The 19,405-nt window shown below is 31.7% G+C and overlaps 1 protein-coding gene across 2 annotated transcripts; it reads right to left on the bottom strand.

The window, feature by feature from the left end:
* Nucleotides 1–1,898: 1,898 nt before the first annotated feature.
* Nucleotides 1,899–7,594, bottom strand: LOC108489762 (uncharacterized protein At2g33490-like). Of its 2 annotated transcripts, none has more exons than XM_053020645.1 (11): nucleotides 7,218–7,594; nucleotides 6,438–6,510; nucleotides 5,954–6,019; nucleotides 5,246–5,307; nucleotides 5,064–5,132; nucleotides 4,887–4,915; nucleotides 4,601–4,808; nucleotides 4,259–4,486; nucleotides 3,839–3,892; nucleotides 2,639–3,647; nucleotides 1,899–2,465 (listed from the first exon to the last, which is right to left on the bottom strand). In XM_053020645.1, exons 1-11 carry the CDS (start codon nucleotides 7,329–7,331, stop codon nucleotides 2,455–2,457), a joined length of 1,923 nt encoding a protein of 640 aa, XP_052876605.1. In that variant the 5' UTR covers nucleotides 7,332–7,594; the 3' UTR covers nucleotides 1,899–2,454. The 2 variants fall into 2 exon arrangements, with proteins under 2 accessions (XP_052876605.1, XP_017649992.1); XM_017794503.2 differs by having other exon boundaries at nucleotides 5,954–6,028.
* Between the last annotated feature and the right edge of the window lie 11,811 nt (nucleotides 7,595–19,405).

Consider the following 19,405-nt stretch of genomic DNA (forward strand, 5'->3'; position numbering starts at 1 on the left):
GAGCGACTTCTCATTTATAAGCGGAAAAAGATACTAGAGTAGTGTATTCATCACAAAGCAACTTTAATTGCGTGAAATAAGAAAAAACAATAGCATCACCTTGAGTAAGATGTACAATGGATCAATGGAGAAAGAAAATACGGGAACCATCCACCTTGCTAAATTGATCCTTGAGATAGACAAATCCGGATTCACTGTGTTGAGAATCCAGGAAAGCACAAAAGCATTACACCGATCCCATTGAGCACGAAGAGATTCAGGATAAACTCGACAACCACTGTCGACGAACCTTAGCTTGTTCTTCGCAAACAAAGCAATTCGAAGCGAACGGCTCCAAACTGTATAGTTCTCAACACCGGTAAAACTATGAGAAAAAAAGATCGTTCCCGGTGTATCTGATGGATGAAGGAACAAAGGATGGTGAAATCAATATCGTCCATGAAAATGAGGATTTGCGCCTAAGAAGAGAGAAAAGAAACAGCCCAGAGCTAAAAAAATGGCTCATCTGATACCATGTCAGAAAGTGTAAAGAATGTATCTGTATTCTCATAAATCATAAGGTTACAACTATTAAATATTTATACAACTTAGGCTCAACTAATTCATAACAAAAAAACTAACTATTCTAACTGGTTCAATAACCAATAACTCTTTCTACAAAGACACTTACAAATAGTCTTGAACCAAATGAGGAACCATTAAGGTTCCTTCCTTTATGATGAATCATGGAATCAAAGGATGAGGAGTTAAGGGGATATGAAATGGTGTTACTTCAATCAATAAAGCAATATTGGAGAAAAGCAGTTACTTCAACCAATAAAGCGATATTGGAGAAAAGCAACAACCAAATCCGAGAAAAACAACCACTCTAGTACACCCCTTTCCTTGCATTGCCATGTGCCAACTGGGAAGGAAAAAACTTCACACTTCAAATCTTCTAAGAATTCCAATCAATCACCCTTAACCAGAGGACAATGACGAGGAAAGGATAAAAATATATGTAAGAGGGGAAAGTAAACAATGATTGACAGAAACTCAAAATGATTAGAAATAGAAAAAGATTTGGGAAGAAGAAAAGGAGAAGTCTATTTGCATTAGGCTAAACCCCAAAGGAAAAAGGAAGGATTGCAAATGTTGATGTACTATCCTTGAAGGAAGGATTCCAAATGTTGATGTACTATCCTTGAACAAATGGTACCAAACTTGAACAAATGACCTTTATTCATGTTTATTTATTTTTAAGCTTGAACATATTCACAAGCATAAATGAATTAAACACGCTTTCTTTGTGTTCAAATGTTTAATTAACGAGTCTCAAATTTTTATTTATTTTGAGAAAAAATATAAACAAATAAAAATTGAAATGCTCACGAATTGTTAGCCGATCATTCTGTTCATTTACAACCCTAAACTTAAACTAGACAATCTGCATAGATTCCATTAACACCAAAGCGTGTGCATACGTTGAAAAGATAACCATCCTTAAACAAGTTTTTGGTGAAACTTGTTGTGAGGTACAAACGTTTTAACAAGGTGAAGATATACTTGGCCAGGCCGGCTGGCATGAAAGAAAAGATCAGGCAAGGTGACTGCCCGAGATCCAACAAAGTTTTTAGAAAAATGTCATACAAAATACAGTACACAACATATGATATTACTATCAAAAGGACAATGGCAAGCCACTCGGCAAATCTATGTTTGTTGACCAACTTCATTAACCTCTGAGCATTCCAAACTAGGGCTTCTGCCGAATGTTCTGTTTCCATTCATTAACATAGAAATCTTGAGTCTCTAGTATTTAATGAAGATGCATTAAGCCTTTACCATAGTTAAACAATACCCACCATTTTCATACCAATTATTACTCCGATCATTGCCTTAAAAGTAAAATATATACGTTTCAGCTTTAATTTACTCTTTCCAAAAACCAAATTTACAAAGTTAACCAAATTAGATGTTTGTATTGGACAGAGAGAAAAGGAAGTAGTTTCCAGGTTGGTTGGGTGGTGGATGATACAAAACCAATCCAATTCCAGTATAACAACATATGCTACAAGGGACAAATTGCATGGCATTACATTGCAGCCGTCCAGAGCCAGTATTTGAGAAGCAAAATTGTTTCACTTGGTTCTGGGTGGCTTATCTAATGCAAATGCCAAATCTTTTTTTCACTTTGGGAGGCTTCCATGGCGGCGTATATCAAACAACAAAAAACACAATTTCCTTATGTGAACAGTGGACAATATACGTGGTATGCAACAACAAACAATCACTCCAATCTTGTGCACTTCTTATCATTAGTTCTCAACAAATAGATATTCCTGCCAGCCTAACCAAGATTTGGCATGAGAAACTTAGCTAACCATGTCGATAAACCTCATATTTGCACACCAAACCTCATCTATTCCAACTTTCTGGTTAAAGATTCAACCCGTCACAAATGAATCAGCTTTCTCAGCTCCCACCTGCATACACTCCAACATTATTTTCTGACAAATAGTAATCAAATACCCTACTTGACAAACCTTTTCCCTCCCAATCATAAAACATAACTAGACTTTTGGCAGATAAAAAAGAACGGAAATAAAAATGCCAACTTGCATAAAAAAAGGTAATGGAGCCTCAAGCCTGGAAATACCTCTGATTTGGCCAGAATGAGATGCCACTTCAGAAACACTGGGTATTGGTTTAGTGGGCATTGACGAAGGCAATGCAACTTCTCCATCCTTATCTGGAACTTGTGAAGCCTCCAAAAGCCTGGAAAACGTTGCTCTTTGATTTCTAGTTGGCATAGAGAAGCTTCTCGGTACTATCAAAGGTGGAGTCGGTAGACGAGATGCTCCACTTACTGCCAGTGGAGAAATATTACTTGCAGAAAGCTCTTGATTTCTCAAGATTAGAGAAGCAGAGTGACCAACCAAGGAAGGAGATTTTGCTGACTTGGCAGCTGAACTATTAGGCGGCCTTGGAAGCTCATGAAGCTCGTTTAATCTGGGTGAAGAAACAAGGGGAGGTGATGCACTTGGGGATACTCTGGGAGGTGATAATGATCGAGGAATTGTTAAATGAGAAAATACTGCAGAAGCTAAATGAGGAAGTTCAGCTGATGGGATGGAACTGGTTGCCGATAAAATTGGCTTTGTTGACAATTGTTTACTAGTTAATGGACCAGAAACAGCTTTTCTTTTTATTTTTTTGGCTTCAGTGGAATCCAACTGGGTAGATTCTCGTCCTTCAGACAAAGGAGGGGGTAGTTGTGTAGAGGTACTATTACTACTGTTGGTCTCCTTGAGACCTGACTCAGAATTCAAGATGGTAAACTCTGATGGTTGACCGTCGCCAGAATCTTTCTCACGATTCTTTTGCTCTAGCGGGGAAGAATGCCATGTATTGTATGGATGCCCAGCTACATTTGTAGGTTTTGTGTGTGAAATGGAGCTATTTGTTCTTGAAGAAACTGCAAATGTTGAATCATTTGGTGTTGGAAGAACATATGTGTTGGACGTTCTTGTAGATGACTGAAGCATCTGTTTTACTCTTTCAGCAGCATCAAGCTTCCTTTCTGGAAATATGGGGGCTGAATGGCTACTCACTCTATGATCCCTACTTGAGACCTGGAAATCCCCATGGCTTTTCACTGGGTTTGCCTAAGGCAAACAGCAGAAAATAATAAAAACATATACTTCAAAAAACCACATAATATGAGCAGCAAACTTGACAAATGTACTAATAGAGAATCAGGAAACAGCTCTAAATTAGAAAATAATAAAATATATACTTTGAATGCCAGTTTTTCGAAATAGGGCCAAAAATGACAATTGTACCAATGGAGATTTACCTCTGCATTTTCCATCTTCAAAGTTTGGGGAAATGAAGTACTTACTTCATCTACCTGGAGAATAAACCACTATATTTTAGGAATAAAAGGAAGGTGTCAACGACACAAATGGATCATGATAAAATATCAATGTACAATATCATACAAACAAAAATGACATCATCCCCATCCACTAAAACTAGAATGAATTGAACCACTAAACTGACCAAAATAAACTATTATTTGTATGGAATTCTGGCTGAAGAAACCAATCCTACTAGTAGTTAAAAATGGAGAAAAAATAGGGGATAAGGAGAAAGTGAAATATAAGTTTTGGACCTCAATTTTCCAAGTCTTTATGTTTAAAGGTGCAACTCTAGCTTACAACAATAATAGCTTCAAAAATGAATTAATAAATTTGCAATAGCATAAGAATCTTACCTCCATTGAATTCATTGATGCAGAAGTAACATCAAACTCCTTCTCATTAGCTCTATTGTCAAAACTTAATTCCACATCCTTGTTTGGGTCATAAGCAATCTCACCATCTTCCCCATCATCATCTTCAAGGCCACAGAATTGATAATCAATGTGATGCTGTTCTGTAACTTGCCTAACATGAGGTTCAATTGCCTCAAGTGATTTAAGTCCTTTCCTAAAGAAATTCAACTGCACCCACACAAGAAAGTGAAATGAAAAGTGGGGAGGAGGTTATCTGCATTGAACTTAATGATAAGGCAGAAGCCACTGACATTTGAAACTTGTGAAAATAAATTCAGAAACCTGAGCTGCATGGTAACGAGCAGCTTGTGTTACAAGACTTCTGGATTGACCTTGCTTCAGAGATTTCAATCGGAAAACACAAAGGGTTGCCACTTCAACATATTCGTCACGAGCTGTTTGCAACTGTTGCAAAGTGAAAGTTTCCCCTTTTCCACCTTTGGACTTTCCTTTTTCCTTCTGTTGTGTCACCATGTATTCATAGACATTTCTGAAGATCATGAATCAGGTTCAGAAAACGACTTACATAACCAAATAAAAAAAAGTATGCAGAGAAAATGTGATGGACCTTTTCTCATCACACTGCCGCTTCATATCCTGCATCAGCAAACAAGAGAAAGGCCACTAAGCATGATAGTTGTAACAGAATATGTACAAAGGTAAAATTATTATCATTGGCACAGAAGAAATAATGTTGAAAATTCCTGATTTCTTGATTAAACAATAGAGATTCAAATGAACAAACCTCAACAGTCCTAAGCTCATTTAGAAGTGACTCAGACGGATTTGTAATTGTCAGCAATATATGGGAGCGCTGAAGCACAAAGAGCATCAATTTGGCTAAACAAAGGATTATTGGAAAAGGCAACATTTAACAAATTGCAAGAAGTTTATTTTGTTCAAGTTACAAATATGATTAAAACTCACATAATTATCCACAAGTTTCCGGAGTTCAAACTGCAAGTTCCCCAACATTAACAGGATCCTACCTGCAAATAAGTGCAATGTAATTACAGCAGAACCACTATACCACAATAACTTGGGCCAGGGAAACCATTTTCTGACACTCCCTTGCCATTCCACCAAAAAGAAGGTAACAGACTATACAGAAGCTTGCAAGTGCATAGTTACTTGATGAAATTGTTTCCCAGATGCAGCATAAGTATTTTTATGCAAGAGAAATCAAACATTGAAAGAATAAGAATTTAATGAAAGGCACGAAGCCTAAGACATTGACTAAGGAACATCATTGTATGCACTGCCCACTGAAAGTTGCTACGTTCAAGTAGAAATTCTGACCCATTTCGTTCTTTTTTTTTCTGTAAGGGGGATATCAGGGCATGTAAATGTCCACGTGCAAATTGGGAGGGGATACCAATGAATATAAGTACATAATGAGAGCATTAAGGTTAGACTAGAACAAGTTGTTTCAGATGTTACTTGAACCAATTGGAGGTTCTATTGCAAGGTGCGATCTGCAGCCTCATTTAACAAAATAGGAATATGTCAAATGAAATGGTCAATTCCTTAATTTGGTTTAGCTTTTCAAGTTCTGGGTTAAATCATACACAACATATGTGTCTATTAATGATCTAACAGCACAAGCAACTTAGGTAAGCAGAGGACTCTACTTACGGCTTTCTTCATCATCAGGTAGCAGTCTTTTTTCTTGCAGACAGGAGCCCATTTCTTGCAGTGACTCTGAGAATTCTGAACAAAAATCTCGTCAAAGGCAGATTCATTCAACACTATGTTTCATTAAGCTTAAGTTTCTCTGATTTTACTGTAATCTAACAGCTTGAGTAAGGTGGCCTCTAGATTGTGCTACAGGGTAAAAGTAAGATTCTTTTGTGTGCAACTTATGTTTCTATGGATTCATATGGATTCCACATTGGCAAACATGTCATGACCACACAACAGCTCATATTGAATCATTTTCTTAAAAATAAAAACTTGATCATGTTATTTCTAAAACCAACTGTTTCTTCAAAATTAACAATTCTTTTTGGCTAGAAACATGTAATTGCCATAGCCACCCATTTAGAAACACACAGGATGACAAAACATAGTGATACCTAGGAATCAATATGTATGACAATATAACACATAACATGTTTACCATATGCACTGTTAGCTGTTGCTGCAGCTGCCAAAAGTAAGCTATCATAGCAATTTCTCATCTCCTGCATATCCTGTAAATGCATTCAAATGAAAAAAAAAAATCCAATTATTAATCTTTCAAATTGACTAAAGACAATCTCCAAGAAGCATTAGTCATTTAGAGGAAGAGGATGTTAACTGTCCTATAGCAATACAAAAGCGTAATGCTATCATATTTCACACCTAAAGTTTAAGAGTTTTCTTTCATATTGGAATCTAGTACTCCATTATTTTCTGCCTCATTATCAAAATTAAGATATTAAAACCATCTATTATGAATCTAAGGGCTCGTAAACTATCATTAAACATAGAAGCCTACAACTTCCCCGTAGATATTCTTATCCGGATTTAAATTCTCTCCTATCCTTAAGCATTTCAGATTCTCTTAACGTTGAACTATACAGGATTTAGACTAATCTGATTTACAGAATACCAATAATAATAATAATAAAGATTCATAATTTAGAGTATTTGAAACTTAAATTATTCAAATTTCTACAGTTCTCCCAAAGCAATAATTCTCCAAATATGTATTTCTAAAATCTCCGAAATTACGGCATTAGAAAATCGCTTCACTCAACCGAACCCGATCCAACCCTAATTTAATTACAGTTGAAATAATATCAAAACCCATTTCCCAACTCGAAAAGTAACTTTAACCTGCACTTAAATCAAACCAAAGCCAAAGCATAACTTTAAAAAGAGAAAATAAAAAGGTAATAATATACAGGAAAAGTACCTGAGCTGCTTGAGCGAGCTCATCCAAATGAGCCGCTGATAAAAAATCTAATTTATCCTTTCCATCGTTCTTGTGGAGAGCAAATCTTCGAAGTTTACCAAACGAAGACTTCATTTAAAAAAAAAAAAAAAACCCTAACGCAATGAGCCAAATAAGAGAGAGAGAGAGAGAGAGAGAGAGAGAGAGAGAGAGAGAGAGAGAGAGAGAGGGAATCAGTGAGCTCTTTGCTTGGAGAATCAAAATGAAAAGCGAAGCGAAATTTGGAAATTTCAAGTCTGGGGCAATGGCAAAACCCGATTCACTTGGAGCGAAGAGATTTTTAAAACAGGTGGCTCATTTCTTAAAAATATTATTTAACTCGTGAAAATATATATTTGAAAGTTTTGATATTTAATATCTTTATCGAAATTAAAATCAAAAGCTCTAAAGTACGTAAAAATTACTTTAGGTTTATCATATTTTGCTATTTTTCCTATGTGACAAGTGTACAATTCAACTTTATTATGTGATTGAATCCTACACAATTTCCCATCAAATTTATTATTCGGAGAAATTGTCTACCCAAATATTTTACCTAGGTAAACTATTAAAATTTTCACCTACATTTTTGTCACTTGTGTTTAAAATTTTATTTTTTGTCACTTAATTAGAGCTAACGTAACATATTAAATCATCATTTGAAATAAAAATTTTAGGTTAAATTATAATTGGTAAATATGATTTTTTCGTTTTAAGCAAATTTTTTTCTTTTATGTTAAAAGAAATAAAAAGGATGAAAATAGAGGAGAAATAGAAGATAATAGAAAATAAATTAAAAATTAAAAAACATAAAATAAAAAATTAAATTACTCAAAACAAAAAATATAGGGACCAATTATATAATTTAATCTAAATTTTTTGTTTGAATTGACATTTAACGTACCATGTCAGTTTACCCATTAGATCATTAACGGTAATGAATGACATGATGACTAAAATGTTATAACACGTTAAAATAAGTGACTAAAACGTAACATTTCAAATAAAAATGACTAAAATATAACATGAAAGAAACAAAAATGACTATTTTGATAATTTACCCCTTACTCTAACAAAACATCATCACTAATGCATACATTTCGAAAATAATGATATATTTTGAAAATCGAAATTTAAGTTTGGAATTTTTAAGATGCATCAGTTAAAAAATAAGCAAAATAAAATTTTACATGTTCATGACTGTATTAAAATTACAACGATTATGCATTAAAAATGTTTTCTCCTGAATTTCCTTAATGCACAAGAATTATATATATAATATAAAAGAATATAGGAGGTAAGGAGAAGCCAAAAATTATTTTAAAGGGATTGAAATTAAATTTTAATTTTTACAATAATAAAATATAATTTTAAGAGATTAAATTAAAATTTTATCATTTTATTTTTATTAATTTAAAATTTTAAAAATTAAAAAATCTAAAAAAATTTAGATTTTAGGAGTTCGGCCTGCCCAACCCCTTGACTGGGAGCATTGAGTTTTAATTTAATTTTTGAGTTCTGAATTTTTTATCATTTTAATTAGAATTTATTTACAATTTTAATAATGATGTACAATTACATTAATAAAATATTTAAATATATAAAATTTAAACCCATAATTATATTGGTTTTATTGATATGTATTAACACAACAAATGGTACATCATTCGATAATGATAATTATATTTATTTTATTGATAATATATAAAATTGTATAATTACTTTTTAAAAATGATCTCATTAATCAACACCAGTAATAAATATCATAATGTATAAAGGGTTTTAAATTGCAACTAAGATAATATATTATTACTGATTAATTATTATCGGTTTCATATTTTTAAGAAAAATTATAATTATAGGATAAAATATATTGCTTTATTATAACTACGAGTTTTATAACCTATCAATCAAATATGATTTTACATACATAATTAAAAATATAATCAAATTTTTGTAGTTATTTGAAGATTCAACACGGATATTAAACATTATATGATAATCAAGATGTATAAATGGTTCAAAATTACAACCAATACAACTTATCATCATCGATTGATTATTATCAGTTTTATGTTTCTTAACCTATCAATCAAATATCATGATACAATTTTGTCAAAATAAATATAATTATATATATTATAAAAGAAGGTACGAAACTTGAGTTTCAAAATATTCTTTTAATTATATTTAAAGTGGGTCACATTTAATAATAATAACAATAAAAATAAGAAAAAATATATTTTATAAAAATTAATTAATTAAAATATTTTAAAGAATATAACTCAAAGCTTAGAAGAATTATTAAGAATATTACTTAAACGAGATAATTAGAACAAAAGAGTCTACTTAATATGAAATTGATATAATTAATAAAACAAGCAATGAATAGTGTTTTTTGCGGATTAGACATTATAGATTACCATAAAATTCAATTTCATCATTCCTCTCTTTTAAAAATTCTATCCGCTTAACTTTTTTTAATTAAAATTTTGCTTTATCGGCAACGTTGTCGGCCTTTGGGCTGGTCAAGGTTTCTCCAACATTCTTTTTCATAGTTTTATTTTATTTTTATTTTCAATTCATATTATTGTGATTTTCTTCTACAGTTTCATGGTTTTATTTTTTTTACTCTATTTTTTTTTTAAATCGAAAGTGACTTTATTTTTATTTTTAATTTTTAGTCAGATTCTAACGTCGATGTAAAAGTGCCACTAGGATTTACTCTCGAAGGGTTCATGATAGATCATAGTAATGATAATAGATTCAAGATGATGAGGAGAATGATAAACCATCTGAGACTTAGCCTTTTGTGCACCACTAATGCGGTGGGTCTATTGAGGCTTTTGGCAGTCTTTTTTTGGTTGATTGTTATTCATCGTTGGATTGATTTGATGATGACAATGCTAGGATGCAAATTTCAACGATTTGATCAAGTTGATGCACCTTTGGTTTGTTTTTGAATTATTTCAATGTTGAAGTTATTGTCAGTCTGTTATTCTCTTTTTCTTTTCTTTTTTTTTTAAGATTACTTTGAAGACATGGCATTTGTACATTATTTTATAATAATGTATTTATCGTTTATACTATGTGCTATGTCTTTTTATTATTATTGTTCATGACTCCTATTACTAGTATTTTATTTTCAAAAAGATAAAATTCAATTTCAATTTATAACTATAATATTGTAGAACAAGTATGAATATTAACCATTAAATAGCAAATTTGTAGGTAAAAGTACCATGTAAACATTTGTACCATGAGTTGAATTGCATTTTGTCCTTTCTAAAAAAAGGATAACTAAGGCTATGTATGCTAGAAAAAAAATACAAACTGACCATTATGTTAAAAATTCTATCTATTTGTGTTGTTAAGTGATTATTTGACTTTTTCAAAAAAAAATTAATGCAAGTGATGTGGAATTGAAGAATGATAGGATTAGATAAAATACCATAGAGACCCCTGTACTAGAACTCAGATTGCATTTTACCATTTACTAAAAAATGGGTAAAATAGTCCATGTACATTAGATCAAAGAGCAAATTGGTCATTCTTGTCATATCAAAAGTCTAACGGGTCCAAGATTTAGGCGTATTCTAGTGAAACAATCTATTTGGCGAAGTGTAATCTACTCAATTTCCTTTTTTGGAGAATAGGTGTAGGAGTATAGTAATCGTCGTATAAGTAAGTGAAGATTTTATTTCAAATTATTTTGTTATTTTATATAAATATTTTGTTAAGTGGAAAAGTAATTATGGTATGAGTTAACACTAAAAGTATAATACGCCATATTTGTCTTAAATATTGTGCTAATTAGGTTGTAAAGTAACTTGGTTAGGAACCAATTGGATAGATTGGTCTAATATCTATAATGTAGGATTTTCATTTATGTTTCTCTCGAAATCTGTAGGTCATTAAGAAAGACAAATTTTAAAATATGTGACACTTGTTAAATTCCACTAAATAGGATGGGTCATATTTAATGGGGTAAACTACAAAAATAGTTACTTTTGTTTGTCTCAGATTACATTTTAGTCACTTATATTTGAAATATTATGTTTTAGTCACTAACGTTATTATTTTGTTATGAAGTAGTCATTCTACCGTTAAGCTCTGTTACCTCCCTAACGGCGGTCTTCTGTGGCAGTCTAAATGGGTATTAAATGCCAACTTAGATGTCATATGTGGCAGTCTAAATTAAATTTATTTAATTAAAAACCTATTTTCATCCTAACAACTGGACATCCAAGTTGGCATTTAAAACCCATTTGGACTGCCATGTAGGACTGTCATTAGGGAGGTAATGGAGTTTAACGGTAGAGTGACCACTTTGTAACAAAACAATAATATAAGTGACTAAAACATAAGTGACTAAAACATAAGTGACTAAAATGTAATCTAAGGTAAACAAAAGTTACTACTTTTGTAGTTTACCCTATTTATATGAGTGAGAAGGGTTCTTTAAAAAGGTTTTTCTCTCTTGAATATGCTACACTCTGATTCTTTTTCTTTAGTCCAATATCATTTTTTCCTTCTCAAGCTGGAAGCTAAGGTTCTTGGTTTAATCAATGGTCACTCTATCTTCGAATAAGGATTACAACTTTGCATGTTAGGTGTTTTGAAAGAGTAAGTCTGTATGTGGTATATGAGCAGTAAAACTTTAAGTACAAGGCTTTGCATGAGGTTGTCAGTGATTGAGATGATGAGTAAATTGTATGTATAAGAGTTGTAATAGCGAATCTATGTTCTTTAACAGTTGTTGTTGCTGGTTCGAAAAGGATGTCTGAGTCTGGAACTTCGAACTACTGTAGGTGAGTATCAAGTGAGTCTCTACCCCGACTCTTATATGTAAAATGTTCAAGTAAAAGCATATATATAAAAGATGATGATATCTATGATAATTGGTAAGTGTATAAGTATAATAAAGATGAGATATATGTTGTAATGATATGTATAAAGTTTTGTTGAAAATAAGTTGATTAGTAAGCATGCAGGTAAAGTTTGATATACGAAAAGTATGAATTAGTCAAAAATGTAAACAAATCTAGGTAAGTGGATACTGAGCAATGTCCTTCTGTGATGCCTTTGGTAGGGCAATTAGATTGACAAATCACGATATGAAATTAAGTGTAAGACCATAAGGTTGAGGCCCATTGTATCGTATGATATGAAAACACTCATGGTGTAGCCTCCAGTAAGATAAAAACTAGACTGACAGATAACGATCTATAGGAGTGAGTAAAACTCGATTCGACTCGAAAAAATCAAAAAAAATATCGAATATTGAGTTAAACAAATAGAGTTAATCAAGTCAACTCGAATTTTTTTTGAATTTTGAGTTCGAATCAAGTTAAGTTTTTGAATTCGAATAATTTAAATAAACAAAATACCAAACTATAATATTTTACATTTTTACCCCAAACCTTCAAGCCTTTTTACTTTTCCCTCCAAAATTTTTACTCCCTCCCACTTCCCCCAAAACTTTTACTTTCACCCCAAACCCCCTTCCTCCACCCTAAACCCATCTACTCCCTCAAAATTTTCTAAATATTTCCCCCCCCCCAAAATTTACTCATTTATTTACTTTCCCCCTAAACTTTTTACTCCTCTCCTATTCCAACCCCTTATCTTCCCCAAAATTTTATTGAATATTTTCTCTCTAAAATTTACTCCATTATTTACTTTTCCCTTAAAACTTTTACTCCTCTCCTATCCTAACATCTCTTCTACCCCAAACCAATTTTCTCCCAAATTCTTTTTTGAATATTTTCTTCCCAAAATTTACTCCTCTATTTACTTTTCCTCCAATATTTTTACTCCCTATCACTTTCCTCACAAATTGTTTACTCCTCTACCCTCAAACCCATTTTCTCCCCAATTTTTTTTGAATTTTTTTCCCCAAAAGTTACTCCCCTATTTATTTTTCCCCAAAATTTTTACTCCTTCCCACTTTTCCCTTAACACTTTTACTCCTCTCCCATCCTAACCCACTCTCTACCCCAAACCCATCCCCCCCCCCAATTTTTTTTAAATATTTCTTCATCAAAATTTACTCCCCCAAACTCCTAAAACTTTTTATTTTCACCTTAAATTTTTACTTTTCATCATTTACCCCAAATCAAAAATCAAAATCATCCAAAAAATTTTCTTAAACTTAAATAACAATAATTTTATTTATATCTATAATTTATATTATTAAATTAAATTTCAAATTTTGAACTATTTATATTATTTAATTGTTTAATTATCTTGAATCTTTATAAATTTATGTTAAAATTGAATTATTAATGATACCATAAAATATTCCTATTAAAATTTTATATTGGTATAAATTTCATATTTTATCTTTAAAATAAATTTTATTAAAAATTACATTTTTTTAATTTCAAAATACACGATTAAAAGAATCGAAAAATAATTGAAGCAACTAAGCAAGCAAATAAGCTAACCCGTATATAAAAGATTAATAAATAAATTATGATGGGATGAAAGTTAATAACAAATTTAATTATGGTGGGTGACAGTGGTTTCAAGGACCCAAAGTCATTTTTTAAATTTAATTCAAACAAAAATATTCGATTCGATTTGAATTTCATTTCACTCGACTCGATTCGAAAAAATTTCAAATCGAGTTAGGATGATAAAATGGGATTCATCAACTAGATTAACTTAAAATTTTCCATTCGATTCGATTTGATTTGATTTGATCGAACACTCACCCCTAACGATATATGAAAGTGTGTAAGTCCATGTGGTTTGAAACCATGGCAACATATGACTGTATGCATGTTAATGGTGTAGCCTTCGATAATGTGTGGATCGAATTAGCAGATCATGATACATGAAATTTATGTATAAGTTCGTAAGGGAGAAACCTAGAGCACCTTTTGTGAAAATCCATCAGGACAATAAACACATGATTCTATATGATGCCTTGGTGGCGTATTTTGTTTGGCCCTTATGGTGTACTCGGTTAAGTCTGTCTGGTAGAATATGATTATTTGACCTTATGGTAAGTTTTGGATAAATTCTTATTGCTTTGTATTGCTATGATAATGTTATGATATGTCTGAAGTTAAGGTGGTTGAATAAGATCAGTGATGTAATTGAATAAGTCTTAAAGGGAATTTCTTGAAAAGAAGTGTGTATCTATATGTTCAGAAAGGGTATCTGCCATGATAACCTATTAGTTTGGAATTTGGGCGTGTTCGTAGTTATGAATGATATAAGTATCCATTAGTCTAAGTTTGTCTGTACTATGTAGGGTCGAATCTGGGTTATCCGGTATCCGCCATATCTAAACAGTATCATGTCTTCTTCTGAAATCTTATGGAATCTAAGTCATCATATTTCTGAGTATTTGGGGTTCTGTAATAAAATTGTGTGAATTTCATTTGGATTATCTATATAATTCATTATTAGTGTGAGCTTGTAAGGTATCAAACAAGAATATGATTTGACTAGTAAATCGATAGTATTTAAATCTGCGTGAGTATCCGCTAAATGTATATGTATCAGTTAGTGAATAATATCTGTAATCAACTATTCTGAGATCAATGTATGTATGAAAATGTGGTATGTATGTAGCGAGCTCTAAAGAGATATTCTTTGAAAAGCACCTTTGTGGTTCTAAGAAAAAGAAAAGATTAAGGTAATTTCTGGAAGGATCTTAAGTTAGTCAAGTAGTTAAGAGAGAATTGATATGATTAAGAGTATAAGTCTAAGAAACTGTGATAGTATTCGCCCAAGCAGAAGTAAGTGGTTAAGAAGGGTAGTTGGCATACAAATGTTCTTCTAATATTATAAAAGAATCTACCAATGTATTCTGTATTAACTCTCACTAGGTTCTCTTGAACTTACATTGTTTGCTATTGTTTCAGGTGATGTAGTAAGAGATTGCACCAAGAGGGACTACGCCAGGAGTACGTCAAGGTAGTGGCGAAGTGGACTATTATGCATACAGTAGAAAAGTGGTGTACTCTAGTACCATACACTAAGAGTCAGTCTTTAATAAATGTTTGTATTGTAATGAGATGTAATTGGTTTGATGTAATATTTTATTTCTAAAACACTTTCCTTAGTTTTATTGATATTAAGTCTTTAAAAGAAATGATGAAAATAAATGTTTTAAGTAATAAGTGTCTGTCTACAGTTCGAAAAATTTGTTAAGTATTATGTGATTTAACATCCGAGATCTGAACCTAGTGAATCGGGTCAGGTTGAGGGCGTTACAATTCTATTAAAAATTGCATTCGTTTCTAATGTTAAGTAATGGCATGACTGACGTAACAACTAGGTAGTGGTACATGATGCATCACGTGTACCTTATACTGATGTGATAAATGACATGTCAATAAATATTTAAAAATTAAAAATCTTAAAATAAATAAAATTTCCCATGGCGTGGTTTTTAAATAACTAAAAATTATATAAAATTATTTAAAATTATAAATATATTAAAATAATTTAAAACAACATCAGAAGAATTGATTTTCTAGATTTAAATAACTTGAAATAACCATTTGTCCAATTAATTTGGAATAGTTTCTTAAATAATTATCAAATAGTTATAAAAATATATAAAACTATAGAAAATTATTAAAAAAGCTTATATGTCGAAAAGACTCTTAAGAAAATGTAAAAAAAATCAATTAAGCCCTTGTTGTTAACTAAAATAACCAATTAAGCTCTTCCGTTAACAGTTCCGTCATTGACCACGTTGACCATTAAAATAAATCAACAAACTAATCAGATAGTGACACGTGGCAGTTTTGGTTTAATCTAATATTTTTCCAAAAAGGATTATTAAAAATAAAAAATTATCAAATAATATAAAAATTATTAAATATTAGAAATATGAAAATTGATATATACTTATACAAATTATAATTTTTATAAATATTATAAAAAATCTAATAAATTCTAGTAAATTATAAAAAATTATAAAAGTAATAAAACATATTTAAAACATTTAAAATTTTATAAAAACATATTAAGATTCTATAAAAATCATAAAAATTAAAAAAATTAAAATTATATATACTTATAAAAGATCATAAAACTTAGAAATGGACAAGATCAATAAGTTAGACCGATTATACCGAAATCAGAAAGGGTATCAGTCTGAAGAAAACCATTAGAGCGGTTGACCTGTGAACTACATGGTTGAACCGATTTTTTAATTTTTTTTATTTAATTGAACTAGATGAATTAGTCGAACTGAAAAATTAGTGACCATGTAACAGCCCGGTTTTAGCTAAATAGGAACAGTGATTTTGGAACCACAAATTTGAGGTCGTAAAATTATTTTAATATTATTTTTTGTGTTTACATCATGTGAATATATATGTGTGAAAATTTCGTGAGCTAATTTTATCGTTTAATAGCTCAATTTGATAAAAAGACTAAATCGCGTAAAATGAAAAAGTTGCATTCTATATGTTAAAAGTGCTTAATTGTCATGTCTTATTAAGTGAAAGGTCCTTATGTTGTAATTATACCATGGATAGTGAAAATTGACATAAATGACCAACCATTAATTGTTTTGTTAATGTTTTAAGTAAGGTTAATTAAATAATTTGTGAATTAAAGCTTAAATAATAAAAATAAAATAAAATAAAATGGTGGCCATTTTGTTCATATTTTATGGCCGAATGTAGCATGGAAGAAATCTAAAAATAGGGTTTGAAATTTCGGCTAGCATATTCCTTGATTAAGGTATGTTCTTTGCTCGGTTTTTGATGATTTTTACGTTTTTGTGATCGTTGCTTTGAGTACTAGCTAGCCCGTACCCTAGTTTCTGAAATTGTTGATGATTTTGTGAAATTTCATTGATGAATTCATGTGTTTTACGATGTTTGATGATGAATTATGAAAGCTTGGTGCTTGATATACATGTTTTGTAAAATGATTTTGAGTAAAAATGCATATTAGGGATTAAATTGTGAAAAGTGTAAATTGAGGGGTTGAATTTTGAAATAAATGAAAAATATAGGCTGCTAGGGACCTATAGAGAATTTGGCTAAGCATGGGCTTTGTTAAATTTTGTGTAATTTGTGTTTTTGTGGTTAAAGGACTAAATTGAATAAATGTGGAACTTTAGGGGCTAAAGTGTAAAAATTCCAAAATATGTGTTTGTGGACTAAATTGAATGTGTTGATGAATAAAAAAGTTAAATTTGATTGTCTTTAGATCAAGAAAAGAGGAATCCAGACTTAGATCGAGGCAAGAGCAAAGTACTCGATTAATCGACTAGTTTTGTCATTTTTACGTCTGAGTTAACTTTGTACGTGATAAACATTGTTACAATTATGTTTTTAATGCTTTGATAATGCATAGATTGTATATACGCGACTACGATTGCGTACAACGACAAGTCGACTATGTTTGGCACTTAGTGTGCGTTTCGAGATAGCTTCGGCTATATACAGCACTAAATGTGTGAATTGAAATAGCTTCGGCTTTATGTAGCATTAAGTGTGCGATACCGAGATAGCTTCGGTTTAATGTGATGGCACTTAGTGTACGATATCGTTATAGCTTCAGCTAAAGATTTATGCACTAAGTGTGCGAGTTCTTAAAGCATTGAAAGATTTTCGAACGATTTAACGTATTGAATAAAGAGGTGAGAATGAAATAAATAAATACGGGACGTACGATACCTATGTGGTAGTTGATACTATGTGCATGAAGCTTGATGAAATTGTATATACATGATAAATAGTCATGGATTAAAATTGAATGATGATATGAGAACTACTAAGTGTTTTGATGATTTGTATTTTATGAACTGTTGAGTATTTTTTGTACAAACTTACTAAGCTATGAAGCTTACTGTGTGTTATTTGTCTTTTTTTTTTTATAGAGTATTGAAGTTAGCACGAACATCAGGGATCATCAGGAATCATCATCACACTGTCGACTACTTGTTGGTATTTTTGGATGCTTATAAATATGGTATATGACATGTATAGGTTAGTGAGTTGATGATATGTTTTGAGACTTGATTTTAGCCATGAGATTTGGCTTGTAAATGTTGGTGTGGATTTGGTCATTTAAGTTGCCTCAAGTTATGTGTTTGATAAGTTATTTCTGTGATGTATATAATGCCTTATATGTTGGCTAGATTGGTATGGTTATAAAGTTGTTCTTTTAATTAGTTGTAAATGGATTAAGGTTGGAATAATGGTATGTTGTGAACTGATTATGGGATGTTGAAATGGTAAGTTTTGAGGTATGAAGCAAGTGATAAGATGATGATGAAATGCATTTAGAAATTATACAAGTTTGATGATTTTGGCATATTGTTTTGGTATGGTTTTGGTTGTAAATTTAAGTAGTGAAATGGTTGACTATGTAATGGCATGAAATGTATTTGAATTGGCATGTTTTTTGTTGCCTAAAGATGTATTGAAATGGTGTTATTTTGGTTGCTATGTGTGTTTGTGAAAGGGTGGCAAATTGGCTTTACAAATGGCTTATTTTTTTTCCACACGGGCAGAGACACAGGTGTATGTCTTAATTGTGTGTGACACACGGTCATGTTACACGGCCGTGTGTCTCCTAGGGTACCTTTCGAATTAAAATCAGTATACCCTACAGTTTTAGCACGGCCTAGACACACGGGCATGTCTATTGACCGTGTGTGGTACATAGGCTGGCACATGGGCGTGTGGTTGGCCATATGACCCAAGTCAGTAACCCCCTTAGATTTCACACCGCCTGGCACACGGGTGTGTCCTCGGTCGCGTGGTACAAGTCAGTATGTATGCCCTGTTTTCACACGGTTTGTGACACGGGCGTGTCTGGTGGCCGTGTGAGGTGCACGGCCTGTTCACACGAGCGTGTGATCCTGAAATTAAAGAAAATTTTCCATGTTTCCTAAAGTTTACAAATGTTATCGGTTTAGTCCCGAACCTCTTTTAAGCATGTTTTAAGGTCTCATAGGACCTTATAAGGGACAATGTGATTGATATGAATGGATTGTGAGTATGAATGTATAAATGTTTGTGAATGAAGTGTGTTATCCGGAAATGTCTCGTAACCCTATTCCGGCGACAGATACGGGTTAGGGGTGTTACAGACCAAACCAGATAGGTCGCCGATTTGGTTTTGAAAACATTGCTTAGAATATTTCATCCTAACATATGCTAATAGTTGGATAATGAAAT

The sequence above is a fragment of the Gossypium arboreum genome, chromosome 10, assembly GCF_025698485.1.
Source record: "Gossypium arboreum isolate Shixiya-1 chromosome 10, ASM2569848v2, whole genome shotgun sequence".
NCBI classification, from domain to species: domain Eukaryota; kingdom Viridiplantae; phylum Streptophyta; class Magnoliopsida; order Malvales; family Malvaceae; genus Gossypium; species Gossypium arboreum.